At 37.5% G+C, this 16,122-nt stretch overlaps 1 protein-coding gene across 1 annotated transcript in view; it reads left to right on the forward strand.

Moving 5' to 3' along the window:
- Nucleotides 1–16,122, forward strand: part of LOC146318425 (cadherin-18-like) — a 72,779-nt gene that overhangs the window by 36,684 nt on the left and 19,973 nt on the right. Inside the window, exon 3 of the mRNA XM_084732544.1 lies at nt 7,442–7,609. Within this exon, the coding sequence (XP_084588670.1) occupies nt 7,442–7,609 (168 nt within the window). The remainder of the gene's footprint in view (nt 1–7,441; nt 7,610–16,122) is intronic.

Consider the following 16,122-nt stretch of genomic DNA (forward strand, 5'->3'; position numbering starts at 1 on the left):
TATGTGTTTGAGTGACTGCCAGAAAACCTTTCTAATGTTGTGAAAGGAGCTATTTGAATAGTAAACTGTAACTTTTTTGTGAACTTACCCAAGAAGTTTTCTTGCCTAAACCTACCTACAGGCCTTGCGCTGAAACCTAACCAAACTGAAAACTACATCTAAAAAACTTTAAAAGTGACATTTAGCGTCACACAAGACACAAAGACCAGTCTCCTGCATGAGTATCCTGTTTTTGGTTTATTCAGCTTCCACAGCCACCTTCCTTAACTTCTCTCAAGTGCCAGTATACACTCGTTCTCACAGCCAAATCAGAGCACAGTAGTAGTAGCCAATCACAGCACAGGGTATCACACATAATCTAACTAGTTAACTTATCTTCAAAATTTCACAATCTCGTCAAGCGTCATGCAGGATAAGACAAAAGTTTTTTGTACTTAACCCTGTGTCTGGTTCTGTTGCGATTCTACACTAACTTGATGAAGAAAAACTTTTGGCCAGTCTTCACTTTGATGAACTATGGAAAATTATTAAATCAGCCTCAGATGTCCTTACTGTAATATCAGTTTATTTTAACAACACAAATCTAATATCAGAAAAGATTTTAGCAGATGTAGTCTGTAGGAATCTTAAATTGTTCTTACACTCAGCTCAGCTTTATATGACACCTAAGCCTTGAAGAAATCACAGCAGACAGGAGGGGTAGCCACAGTGTCCATGACTACCGGCCAGCACTAGATCTCATCCATGCTTATTAAAAAGATGGATCATGCCCATGGTCTTCAGCTGATCTACCAGACAGACTGAGCCTGCTCACACAAAATGTATGTGTGAGTAGGTTCAGGTGAATGTGTGAAGTAGTGCTGGAATCATGTCTGAAAAGTTGAACCCATTGAGACCTGATGCCAAGAAGATTCTGTCCGAAACCGACACGAACCGAACCTCATTAGCACATTTAGCCCGAACCCGATTATAGCCCAGCATTTTTCTTAACAACTTTCCCTCTATGTAAAAAACAGTAGGAATTTTCAGTGACAGGGACAATATGTGCAGGGAATTGGAATTGGCAATGACTAAATTTGGATCCAATTGGGTTCGGGAAAAGACTTTAAGCTGTAGTGTGACAGTCCCTCACATTCCTTTCTAATTTTTTTACCACAAGGTCCATCTTATAATAAAGCAGTTTGATCCTTTAAGCACTTAACCTTGTAAGGAAGAAGAGTAACATCAGCCACAAGACTCTGGTGGATGTCAACAAGGGCATCAGTGACAAATGGTGCATCTGCTTCAGAGCTCACCAGCTGCACACCAGACTCTGAGGATCAGGCCGGGGTCCACAGGACAACACCTGAGGCTGCACACACAGGTGACTGGAACACATTCTGTGCAGGCCTCTGACTGGAGAGAATACAAGAGAAGGAGCGAGAAGCCTGAAATAGTTTTAGTTTTCTCACCCAACTGCTTTACAATATCCAAAGTAGATAAACTAGCTCCACCTCCACCAGCTCCACTGACAGTAAAATGCTGCTTCTTACACATCAGTGTGTCAGTATACTCTAATAATGTCATCTAATAATATGTCAATGACATGGACATTCTACTGCACAACTACAACTTTTACTGCTGAAACTTATAAGCTGATGCAACCCAGCTGCAATGGACCCAGAGTCCACCATGACAGTGTCACATTTTGCCTCGCCAGGGCATGAAAAGTACATGCATTCTCATTTTGCAGTCAAGTTAGCAATAATGGTGGTTAGACTTATAATAAAGCTCAGTGAGAAACATTACGGGTGACACAGTTTGGTTAGGTTTAGGCATCAAAACTACCTACATTTAGGTTTGAGTTAAAATACCTCATAAATGGTCCAGTGTGTAAGATTTAAAGGGGTTTATTGGGAGAATATGGCAGAAATATGGTATTCATGACTCCTGAAAATAAGAATTGTTGTTTCACAGCCACCGTAGGTTCTCCTACATTCTTTAAAGGGGAGTGAGATGAGGTGCCACTGGTGGACTGAGGGGTAGGGGTGAAAAAAACAAACACCTGTACAAGGTGAGGCATCAGTGCAGTGAAAAACCTTTTACATTTAAAGTGAAAACGTTTCAGTTCCTGGTTTAGATTAAAATTGTTTTACTGTATTGATCAACTACTGCAACTCTACTACCTCAAGTAAAGAAAAAAACACACAGGGAACTATTTAACTATTTAAAGGCACATAGAGGCCAAATAATTTCCTAGAATGAAAGGCAGCCTATATGGTACAATGTTGTGTTTTCTCCAAGGAAACCTTGGAGGGCATCTTATCATGTTCTATCCTCTGGAAGGGCACTTTAGATGGCACTTCATCACATTTTTTATGCTAAAAGGGCAACCTAGAAGGCACATCAGCACATTTTTTCCTCTGTAAGGCCACTTTATACGGCACTTTACCATGTTTTCTCCGGTAGAAGTATGCCCTAGGGTGCTTTACCACATCTTGTCCTCTGAAATGACACTTTAGATAGTACATTATCATGTTTTGTCCACTGCAAGAACACTTTAGGTGGCACTTCACAACATTTTGTCCACTAGAAGGGCACTTTAGAGGGCACTTTACCACATTTTGTCTGCCAGAAGGACACTTTAGAGGTCTCTTACTTACTACATTTCTTCTAGGCAAGGCAAAATGAGACACTGACACAGTATCCTCCAGTGGATCACTGCATTTGTTCTTCTTTTAAAGGACTTTAATACATAAAGCAGTATTTTTACATTGTTGAAAAGGTACTTTTAAGTTAAGTGAAGTTCTCACTTCACCACAGCCTTGTGATCCAGAGGCCTGCAGTCAGATCAAGTCACACATGTTCGTGTTACAAGCCCTGAAAATTAGAAAATTACACTGCAGCTTTGTAACAATTTGACATCAGAGAAAGAACAAAATTTAAAAATTTGATGTCATTGTGAGTTAGAAACAGTAAGTTTTATGTGTTGTGATGTGAGAGCAGCAGATATCCTATGTGTACCAGTCTAAATGATAGCTAGAGGTTAATTTATGAATTATTAATGTCATGCTCTAGCGTGCTCCTCAGTTGATGAAGAATATTTTTGTTGGAGTAAACACATTATTTTTGCAAGTTTTCAGATATAGGATACTCCAAACTTGCACAAGTCCATCCCAAAACTGTGAACAATAAAAAAAATTGAGCTAATAGGGGACCTGCATTCTATACATTCTCATCAAACCTGTTCTCATCCAAGGTATTCAAATACCATTTCTGCTTTGTCACTGCCCCTCAACATCTCACACTGACACACAGTGACGACTGCAGTTTGGTTAGGGTTAGACACAGAAAGTACTTGGTTGGGTTTTGTGCATACCTTACTTGACATAAGTGAAGGTAACCTTGACATTTCAGCTGATGTGGATGGGTTTGTATTGAAATAATTTGAAAGCCTGATGGATGTCTTTCAGAGACTAAAGGTTACCTTGTGTGACTGTATGAGACACAGAGGGGTGTGACGAGCAGCAGCTGGTTAATCCAGACTAGGGAGGAAAAATTAAAATTGGCATTCCATTTTCTTTGTTTATTTGTTAACAAAATTGGCTGTCACTTTTTGTGATCAACTCTAAAATTACATTAAATTTCTTTTTTATTCATGTTTTAGTCACCCAGTTTCATGACTTGAGCTTTTTTCTAGCTAATGCCATACTGCACATTAAATAGTATTTATACAAACCAATAAGCACTATTACTTTGCACTAAGAATTAAGCTACACTATTAGAGTTAATTAATTAATTCTTTTAATATTACCCATGTCAATGTACTGTATATGATGATAAATGAACTAAAACCATTGTTATTAATTACCCACTCCTGAGAAGACCTTAAAAGAATATTATTACCAACACTCTAATTCCATTTTTTTTGTGAAAACATATCCCTATATATATATATATATATATATATATATATATATATATATATATATATACAGAAGCCTTGTCCCAGACAAGAAGTCACAACTTTTTAAAAAATTTAAAAATGTGTTACAAGTTTTCATGATCTAAACCTAACAATATCTACTGTTAACATACAACAGGTATAAAACTCTTAGAACTGCATCATTTTTTTTTTTTTTTTTTTTACAAAAAACATGATTTAATCAGGCATGGAAAGGGTCAGCTATACCCTTGGGACCTCTGTTTCACTTCTTGGTTTAAAAAAGGCAGGAATACTGCTCAAGTAATGGTAAACTTTCTATTTTCAGACAAATTCATTCAATAATATTTCTATCAGATCTGTCTCAACCATAACATGTAAACTCTGTAGTCCTTCTAAATCAAAGATAAATAAGAATGATGGTTTAAAATGTGTATTTTGATTAACATTAAGAGACTCTGAGACATTTTAAAAAATATAATAGCTGCTCACTACGACAACACTGAAATGGAAAAATTGAACATTTTGTCAACTCTGTAAGACTCTACATTTAATAAAAAATGTAATCACCAGGAGGCTGGCCTGTTCCAAAGTTTAATAGCCAAGAGTTTGATCTTTTAAAATATAATTTCCAGCATGATTGAAAAGTTAAAATCAATACCCCCTCAAAATACAGTCTGGTCCCAGTTCTCAAGAATGAGTGAAATATAAAAGTGCATATCAAGTAAGATGGAGACTGGAATGAGCAAACAGGAATGCATGTTGTGTCAGAAATGTATATCTAGTTTTTTCAGTGTAATAGAGAGCTGATGATGTCCTCCAGACAGGAAAACATATTTCAAGAAGCAGACAGCTCCTACAGCGATGAATAATGTATGAAAAAAGTAGAATGTGGGAAATATATGGGTATCAAATCAATTTGATTTTCAGCTAGTGAGAATATAGAAATCCTCAGTTTCAGTAGGAGGCTGGCAAACATGCAATCTATACCATGTGATTGATTATTTCACATCAGTGTGCAAGTGAACAGGTTGGTGTAATCGTATGTCTGTGTGTGCGATATGAAAAAGAAATAATGTGTACAGTATATATGTGTGTGTGAGCGTTTTGCCATCAGATGAGGAATATAAGCTATAAACATGAGCTACTATTCCCTGTGGCCAAATCATATTATCATATTTTTTCTATACAGCCAATCACTCTCACTTGCGCAGATGTGATTCATGCCGTCACCCTTCATGCTCGGACTCAATTCATTTTTCCTTTGAGATTTTCCTGAAATGCTGCAGCAGTGAATGCAGGATTATTCCCTCCAGGATAACGCTCCAGTGTCTATTGGATCACTGCTTCTGTCACCAATTTATCAGTCAGATTTTATATTTTTATGCAAACTATGACATATTACCATTTTCTACACCATTTTACTGGTGTATTAATTTAGCTGTGCATACATCAACATGTTTTAAATTGATAAGAAGAATATATGGGCCATTCTACTGTACCAAACTGATGCAAACTACTGTCCTTCAACCAAAAACTAATTTAATTTAGCAAATATGGATATTTACTGAGATCCTCCCATCAATTATTATGAGTCAAAATAATCTTAGATATAACAGTTAGCTTAGTATTTCTAAAATCATCATTTGTAGGGTACTTTGATTTGAGAGGTCTGGGAGATTTTTGCCAATTTTTCCATTGTTGTCTTTAAAACATTTTTTTTTTATGTTTTAAAAATGGGTTTTCTTTGTTGATCATGAATCTTTACACTTAAAAAAATGTCCCTCATTTCATGTCACTAGCAACACAGTTTAAATTTGAGCCCATGTCCGGAGACTGATTTCAACCACACCATTATACTTTACATCAGGAAGTATTTCTGTCCCTCTGTCTCATGGCTGCATGGTGAGGTAATAGGTGTTATCATTTTGAAGTAAATTAAAAAGTCTGAAAATCAGTGTGTAATTTTAAGCAACACCCATTTTCTGCAATTAAGGAAACTGTTTTGGTTGTTGTTCCAGAAAAAATAGTTTTTATGTGTTTACAACTTTTCATAAATATGCAGCTAACCATTTGCATGATGTTTCAGTTGTGATAAGACCATTTTGTTTGTGACAAAAGAGAACACCTAATCCTTTATTTGGGGGGAATAAAAACAATTTATGAGCCAAGTGGTGCAAATTAGAGGTGTTTTAGTAAACTCTGTTTATTGACATTTCAGTTACAGCATCATTGTTTCGGTACTGACAAAGTAACCATCCTTTATTTGAGAGAGATAAGCTGAATTTTGGCCCCGGTTTTGTCAATTTAAGCATTTGTGTCAGTTAAAATTCTGTGATATGATGTGACAAAATTAACACATATTTAATTATCAGATTATATAAGATGTTGTTATAGTGTTTTGGTTCACTCTACAGAGAATCATGACACCATTATAATTTTGCAATGAATATTTTCTTTGATTTCAACTAGAGTCGTACATTTCACTGTATGGCAGCTTCCCGTCACAAGTATAAACACCACGATTCATTTGTGACTAGTAATACGCCGGGGCCTCATTCATGTTTGTGGACATGCAAATGAAGAAATGTTTGTGCACCAAAAATTCCTCTGATTTATAAAACCCTTTGTACACCTGACAGTGCACAATTTCCTTCCATGAATCCCAGATCAACTTGGAATTGTTGGCAGGTGAACAAGCAAAAATGTCATAAACAATTCCCATGACCTCAAAAAATGGAGTTGTCATAAAGAAATCATTAAATGTTAGTAGGATAGTTTGATGACTGAGTACAGTACAGGACCAAGGTGAATCATACAATTACCTGATAGACAGATAGCTTGTGTTAATTTACTTGTTGCTAAAGCAGGCTAACCTCTATCTGCTGTTAAAAGTAGCTGGCATTAGCTTAGCCGCAACTGAGTCAGTCCTAGGGTTCCAGGAGCCAAACCCAGCAAGAAAACCACCTTAGTACTGTATTCCCTGTCAAACTGGCCACCGTTGGTCTTGGAGGCTGTGTTTGATCCAGTCTGGCTGTGGTCACTGGTATCTCCCAGTTTAGCCAGAGTCAGTTTGCTAGCTGCATGGCAGCTCCCAGACTGGAATGCAGGTCAGTGCTGTGCATAAGCAGCTCTTAACAGAGATAAAAAAAAATGTTACCCTTTAGGTTTGGGAAGCTTTGTTTGAACAACCACGGTCAGGGCTTTGTTACTTGAACATGTTTTCGGGCACCTGCTGAACCAATTGACTATGTATTTTCATAATGTGATGCAGTAAACCTCTCGCCATGGTTTAATCATGACCAAAGGTCAGTTTAATTATCATTCCAAATGAGTCATAATAATGTATGTCACCCTGAACACATACTGCAGTTACAGACTGAATAAACTGATGCTCTGTCCACAGACAAGTAATCATTCACAACTCCTTTGACTGTAATCGAAAAGTGTTTTCCACATATAGCTTCATTACATTTGGTCCATTGCTGATACATTTTTCTCTCCTCATCTGCTCCTCAGGTGTCATCCGTACAGCGATGTCCAACATGGACCGTGAGACCAGGGACCACTATGCTGTGGTGATCCAGGCCAAAGATATGGCGGGCTCGGTCGGAGGACTGTCTGGATCCACCACCGTCAACATCACCCTCACTGACGTCAATGACAACCCTCCAAAGTTTTCACAGAGTGAGTGATCCCTCTCACGCACAGCACAGTCTATTTCTGACAGCAGCAGGTCAACAAGTGTTGCCTCATATTTATGCTTCAGCTCCTTCTTCACTTGTATCCTGCAGATCCTGTCACACATTATTTTTTGTTGTTTTGATTTAGTGCCTCAGAGGAATATAGATTTCATTATTATAAAGATAAATTTGCTATAATCTCAGACAAAGTCTTCCTCCATTAATGTAGCCTATTCTGCCTTTGCTTGAGGCATTGTGTCTTTGGGTTGTCCATCCATGCCATTCTCATGAATGCAATATATCAGGAATGCCTGGAAGTAACATATTCAAATTAGAGCTGCGCGATATATCGTTTGAGCATCGTCATCCAATGTACATGTGCGCAATAGTCACATCGCAGGTCCTGCGATGTAGGAGGCAAACAAACTAAACGTGTTCTCATCTAATTTCAAGGGTACCTGACACACACTGCACGCTTAAGTTTGAAGTTTTTAATATATTATCATTATCATTACTATTATCATTATTATTACATTACATAACTATGGTGATAATTAAAGACAGACAAAGATTAAAGACAAATGCATTTTTAAAATAATTTAACTCTAAGCCCACCACTTTTTTCTTTTTTGCTGATCCGAAAAATGATCAGATCCGTGACTCAAAACCATGATACGATCTGAAAAAAAAAATCCTGTATTTTTTCATATCGCAATATATATCGCAGGGTTAAAAAAAATCACAATGTCATTTTTTTTCCAATGTCGTGCAGCCCTAATTCAAATGTGGCACTATTATTCACTGGAAGTCAATGAACTGATCAGATTTTGGTGCTTAGGTAACTGTTTTCGTCAGAACTCAAGAATTCATTCCCAAGTAAAAATCTGTTATTTTTGATCCCAGCTGGGAACGAACTTTTCAGTTTCCAGACAATTCATTTTTGCTGGAAATGCTCAGAATTAAGCCTTGAACCAGAATGGTTCAAAGGCCATCAGTGGGTTCTACAAGGAAGCTTTGCATATTCAAAGGGTTTAGTCTAGAACCCAACTAGGGAGTTCTACGCACTGTCCTTTTTAATGCATAGAACCACTGACAAAAGGAATCTTCAAGTATTTAGGGTTCTTAGGGTTCTTAATTCAGCTCTGAGTCTTATAAAGAACTCTTGACAAATCCTTTTATGGTGAGGTGGTGTCAATAAGGGAACACCACAGGCAGTACTTAAAGAACCTTGTATACTGTTTGGAAAATGGATAGTAGGGCACACAGAGTCATTACTGAGGAGACAGAGACATGTTTTCACAATTAAATTAAATGTTTTATTTGTAAAAATAAAAGTAATCAAAGCAATTAAACAGGCAGAGGCCGGAAAGTAGACAAAAAAATGACAGTATATAAAACTCAGTCTAACATAAATGAACCCAAAATTAGACAACTAAGCTGAGACCAATAGCGGAGAAGCAGACTGCACTGAGGAGTGTTCAGTGGTGCTGGCAGTGCTCACCACAGGTGCAACACAGCAAATATCACAGCTGTGCTATGCTTTCATGTTAGAATAAACTGCAGCATTAAGACCGCATTTAGTCCATCAGTAATTTCCTGACGGCATTCTTCTTCTCCTGCTTTATTTGCAGCAACAATGTTGTTTTTTGCCGTAATGTATTTTGTATATTTTCCACAGCTCATAATTATAAAAACTTGATCATTTTGACTTAAGTAAGCGTCCCTTTTATATGAACGCGCACAGACTCTGAAGACGAAAGCCTGGATTAACAAAGCGAGTTCATAACCACCGTCGTGATACCTGTTATCTCTGATTGCAGTTTTAGGCTTTGTCGATCCAGATCATGCAAAGAAAGCCTGGCTGTGTTGAGCTTGAGAACAAAGGTCAACAGGTGCCACGTATTGCCTGGATCCTGATTAGGGAATTGGCTGGGGGGAGGAGTCAGGCCAAGGCCGCATTCACCCACTATACAGCACAACACATTCACCATCACTAAGGGAGTACTGTCTTCAAAAATGGTTCTGCAGAGGCAAACAGTTTTGGGTATAGGATCCCAGTCCTCCAGGAGGAGCCCTTTCGGGGCCCTTATTTCTAAAGTTATGTGTTGTTAAAGTGAGTCTAAGTGGTGAGAGTACCTGACAAATATCAAGAAAGCACAGTCATCTCTACATAACCTATCTTCTTTATCTTGTCTTTTTTAATTCCATTCCTTCTTTCCTGCTTCAGATCGATGGTTCTTCTATCTTTCTCCCTGCTGCAGGACATTGTGTCAAAGCCTGCTGTTCTCATCTGAACCAGCTACTGCAAAATTATATAAATTTATGAACTGCTCATGTTGTGCTGTTGATTGAAACGTGTTAAAATCACAAAAATGGCACAAAATGCATCATCTCCCATGTGACGGCTCTTATTGGCCTCATCCATGTTAAAGAAGGACAGCTGTGACCACTTCCTGTACAGATCCTCACCACCGCTGGGCCACATATCAAAGACAGCTCTGAGTGTTCCTGCTGCCCACACTATATGATTAATAACCTCAACACACACACACACACACACACACACACACACACACACACACACACACACACACACCGTGTTTTGCAATTACAGCTCCAGGCCAGCATGAATGTAGTATTATGCTAATGAGAGTAGTAAACATGTCAAGAAATGTTATGTCATTAATGCCATAGCAACTCAACCTATTTAGTTAAAATGCACACATTTACTTTTTATTTTTTTGATCTCTGATTCAAGGACATGGAAACTCACTGATATACAGAAGGACACAGGGAATCTTTTCTGTTTCCAACACACAAAAATAATTGAATCTGAACATCATGTGCTCCAGTCAGGATTTTATTCACTGCAGCCTGATGGAAACCAGATTTAAAGACAGAATTGGAGACGTATTAAGAGCAATCAATTCAATTAAATACAGAGCCAGGTGAAGAAGATATGCTGAAAAAAACACTTTCAGACATTAACCCTTAAAGGACCTGTGTGTAATAATTACAGGAATTTATGTACATAAATGAGATATATTATATATAAGTATGTTATTTATTATTATCAAACAACGTGAACTCATAATCTATATGTTCCCGTTACTTTAGAAATAGCCATTTATAGTTACATACTGTTGGGTCGACTTACGGAGATCATCATCCTGCGCCGTCTACGGCAGCAAAGAGCGGACAAACTGCACTAACAGTGAGTCTTGGGAAGCCCATGGCGACCTTATGTAGACGCCGCAGCGTAAACACGGAAGTAGACGGGGAGGATAGACGCCGGTGATTGCTGGCAGACCATTTAGCATTGTGAACCTTGACTGGCACAGTTTTGACAAATGGAGAATCATACATACACTGTACCAGAACAAAAAGCAGCGGACAGTGAATCCCCGTCATCCAAGAAGCAGAGACGCGAAGAAAATAAACACAAGCATGACAGGAAACAGCAAAAACATGAATCAACATCGGCATAGTGTTTACACAATGGAAATTACTGATGGAAGACAAACGTTTTCACAGTGACGCCGAGGTTGCCTGTTTTCTGCTGGACAGGTAATTCATCCTACACACATAATTGTAGTTTGTTGTGAGATAGCTTTCGCTCGCCATTTTGTCTGCTGACGGCCACCGTACTCTTGGTAAGAGAGGGGCGCTGTCGGGGTAAATCCTCTTAGTTGCAATCTAAGGCTTGAACGCTAGATGTCACTGGAAATCACACACTTCTCCTTTAAATGGGCAAGCACATACAAATATGTTGGAAAATTAATTCATTGTTGTTTTTTTTTCTAATTTAACAGGGCTAAATTTCTTTTCAAAAAAATGACCTGTATTTTCCAATTTACACTCCATATATCCAGAGACACATTGCACATTTAGGGTATAAATTACCCTTAATACCCTAAAATATAATGTTCACTTTTTGTAAATGGTTCATGTATCAACTTTTATGAAAATATTTTCTAAACCACTAATTTTATCTCATGTTTTTATTTAAAAGGTTTTAAGAAATGAAAACTTTACAGTAATCAGTAAGCTATATTTTGAATACTGAAAACCAATCTTATCTTTGAATAAATAACAAGTTATTCACATTTATTGGTAATCTTATCAAATAAATTAATATTCCTGTTATCCTAACAGCTGACACATTTATGAGACTAAAACTATATATATATACAATACAATTTTCTCATATTATATATTTCTCATGCTGAGATTTGAACAGACTGTTCTAGCTGTTCAGGAGACCTGTCAGAGATCACCTGTGCATGGTGAGTGCAGCACACAGAGCAGCCAAAAACATGTTAAACCTGGTTTTATACACACTCACATGCTGTGCACACAGCTGATAATTAGGAAATGAGTTTAGCATGTGAGCTGTTTATAGCAATGGAGCTCAAATATGTGTCTGTGGACGTCCAGGACTCAGATTCATTCATTTAAATTGTCAGGGTGAAATAAAAAAAGTTTATTATTTTACAAAAGGCTTTATTATAGCCTGTACTTATTGTATAACTTGACTTTTGGCAGATATTACTGAGGTGCCAAATTGTAAGCATTTCCTTAATCAGTCATTGCTAACATTAACAATCAAGTAGTCAACTGGTTCCCCACCTGGGTTCAGGGGGGCACCAGAAATCACAGGGGGGTCCCCAAGACCTTTTCTGCTCTGAGAAAATCAGACTTACACATGTTGTCTAAAATCACAATTTCTGTGTTCGTACTCCTTTTCTAAAGTTGAATTGAAGCACTTTTCAAGCATTTTCAAGGTTCATTTTCAAACATTTCAGGCATCTTACAGCTGGTAATGGACATATTTATAGACAAAATGATCAATTTACCTCTTCATTACGTTAAATCAAATTTTACTGTGCCATTATCAACCAAAATTATGTTTTTTGAAAGAAAGTTTATTTCAAAATGTGTCACTTGTCTATAAGCAGACTTAGCTCCCTATAAGGATTATGAATTTTGTGCATTTTCCTTAACCGAAAATGCAAACAAGTGATTAATTATTAACATTTTTTTCTCTCATTTTAATGTTTTGTTGTTCCCCCCCCCCCCCCCCCCCTCCTTATGTTAACTTTAATTTTAAGTTTCATTGAATGGCCAATGAATGGCTCCACCAGACAAAACAATGTCACACAAATGAGGCACAGTTAATGCCATTAATTATCAATGAATACATGTTTAATCAGTTAAATTTTTTATTTAGCAATAAATGATTGATCATTAACTTCCTGTACTACCTCGGTCAGTTTATTATGAGAGTAATGTGATTACAATTTCAAGCAGTTTATCCAAAACCACTTTTCAAACCTTGAAAACATTACATCTTAATTTTAGTGTTATCAAAGTTTTCCAGCTCCTGTGCAAATATTTATATGAATGTCTTTGCTCAGGCTGGGGGGCTCAGCTTTAGATACAAGCAGGATCCAAGGAAAAAAGGCTGGGAACCACTGAAAAATTTGAAAAATCACTATTAAAAAAAAAAAAAACATAAAAATTGGCTTATACCAAACAATACCACATGCATTTCCTCCCTCAGTCAAAGCTTTATTTCCATGCCAACCAGCTTTACAGCCCATGAAACAGAAAGATGTAAAAGCCACCATATGCTTGAATTTCAGACAACATACGGAGCATGCTCATAAAAAATAATCTGTTATAATTCAGATCTTTATTCGATAGTAGACTGATTAAATATTACTTGGTCAAATCAAATCCGTAGTGACCAGTTAATCAATCATTGATTATTCATTATGATCCCTGATTATTATTTATTTATTCAAACAATTTCCTTTCCACAATCAAGACTTATTATGGATTGTTTAAAATAAATGATAAATAATCAGAATCCTCATTTTATTTTATTATTTTACGTATGCACACTACGTATGTGTTGTTGGTAGGTTATTCTGTGTTGACATGGTGAAAACATACATATTCTAATATATTTCCTTTCTCCTCTATTTCTTTGTGTTGTCCTGTCACATATTAAATACAAGTGTAAAAAATGATTATATCAAATGATTTTATTCTAAAAGGGGCCCTCAGTATGTTTTCTATTTTAGAAGGGCTCTTTGGCTAAGAAAAAAAAAACAGAACCTCTGAGTTAAACCCCTCGGTGTTTTCTGTCGGCCTTCATTAGCAACAGAACTTTATTTGTCTGAGAACTGATGTGAGTTGTTTCGTAGTTCATGTGCGTTCATGTCAGTGATCAGAACTTTGTACACAAAGTTCACTCAGGGCGTCACACCCACCCTGTGACAGCTCTGAGGACAGACTCACAGTGTAATCAGGGCTCTGAGCCTCCACAGGACACATGTGTGTGTAGCAGCCATTCCTTTGCTCGTTGTCTTCAGAGCCTCCCGCTGTCAGTTTGGCCAGTTTACAGCCCTCGTATGCAAACTCCAGCTGAGAAGAGAAGCAGCTCCTCTGGATGTCACCTACAAGTGAGGTGTCATCTTGGTCCACCCTGCTGAGTAACATCAGGCAACTGTCCACTGATGATTCATCTGTTCACTTGTAGTCAGAGCAAACATCTGGAGCAAAACTGTGAGAGAAGATTTCATACTGCATGTTAAAGGGATAATTCACTGAAAAATTTAAATTCCTGAAAAGTCATTATCAACTCACCCTCATGCTGAGTTTAGTCCTTTAGTCCACAAAACACTGCTGGAGTTTCACAGGAAACCAGTGTTGCAGAATCTCAACAATGGAAGTGAATGGTGACCGGTTTTCAAACATAAGAAAAACAACAGAATAAAAATATAAAATGTCTCCGTACTGCTTGTCTGGTGTAATCCAAGTCTCCTAAAGACCCAACATGTTAAGTTGACTAAAAATGTTATTTACGGCATGTTTTTAGCCTGAATCTTCACTGTAGATCCTTCGCTTGGAGCCAGCTTCATGAACACATGCTCACTGTCTGAACTGTGCGTGTGGTGCGACAGTGTGCAAACGGCATGTCGGGGTATTTTTGGGACAAACCATCCCTTTAAGATTTGATTTCATTATTACAAGATTATGGTGCAAAGGTTCCTTTGCAGTTTACAGTTCAAACACAGTGTAAAACCAAATGCTCAAACGAATTATGTGTAACAAGTAGGGAAAAAATAAAATTTGTTTAGAAATTCTACTAACTTAAAATATTGAGTGCCAGTAGAGAGTTATTTTGTGTTTATTAAACATAATTCTCAATTAATGAGGGGGAAAAAAATCTCTAAAACACAAATATTTTTGGAAAAACTATTTATTACTCTACTGAGTTTACTAAAAGTGAAATAATGTCCTTTTATACTTCAAAGTTATTCAATTCTCTTGCAAAAGAGGTGTGAATGAAAATTCTTAGTTGCAATTACTACAAATATTTGAGTTGTCTTGATCAATAATATTAATTTAACTGTAATCAAAGAGTACATTTAACTCTAACTCCAGACTTGAATTTATGAGGTCTTAAATTGTGACAACTGATTGCCTCAATGTTTTTTTGAGTACGCTAACTTATTTGTTTTTTACAGTGCAGTGTTTTAGTCAACTTGGCTGACAAGGTGACATTAAAGAGTCTTAAAGCTATGTTGACACTTTACACAAGACATTAAAGTAAAAACGATTTGGTTCACTGCTACTTTAAAGTCATACTGTACACATTAACAACTTTTTACTGTGGGCAGAACAAGTCCAGTGGCATCATTAGCTGACCAACCAAAGTAATATCACCTGGAGAGAACATTCACTCTGCTGCTGAAGTTTGTCGTCAGAGTTTAAAGGTGCTGCTAACAGAACGCCTCCACAGCCTCCAGAGGGTTGAAGATGTGCCCCATGTTGTTGTCGGTGACTTGAAGTCACGCCGGGTACAGCGTGCCAAATTTCACTCCCTGCCCATAGAGGAGTCCCTTGACTGTGTGAAATGATGCTTGCCTCTTTCACCACTGCACTGACATCCTCGTAAATTTGGATTTCTAATAATCCATTGTAAGAGGAGTCCTTATGCAAAGACAATGTTTTTGTCAACTTAACAATGACCATAACTGCTTGTTGAGCCTCATGTAGTCATGGTTTTGGTTACAGGCTGTAGTGAGAATGATTCAACTCAGGTGACAGGGTAGAAAACAGCTTAGCCTCAAAGTCTCTGACATCTTTCCCCTCCGGTGGTCCCAACAATCTGACATTTTGCTGTTTTGAACGAGATTCCAAATCTTTAGCTGTGTTCTCCTCCATCATCAGATCTAAGTTAGATTGGAGCCAACTTGTGTTATTCTGTCGCTATGATCAGGTGAGCTGGTCTCCATCTCTCTGATAGTGGAAGTCTGAGTCGCCAAAGTCAGCTGAGGACCTGATGGGTTCTGAGGAACTATTCAGTCGAGCTGTAACTTCGCTGGTTATACTTTTTCACAGCTTTTCAAGCTCTTGCACAAGTGTTTCCACCAGAGGTTGCGCTAGACTTTTTCGTTGTCTGTCATTTTGACTGACAGGGTCATAAAAATCCCGTCATAATCT

This window comes from Lutjanus erythropterus, chromosome 12 (genome assembly GCF_056507025.1).
Source record: "Lutjanus erythropterus isolate fLutEry1 chromosome 12, fLutEry1.hap2, whole genome shotgun sequence".
Lineage (NCBI taxonomy): Eukaryota > Metazoa > Chordata > Actinopteri > Lutjaniformes > Lutjanidae > Lutjanus > Lutjanus erythropterus.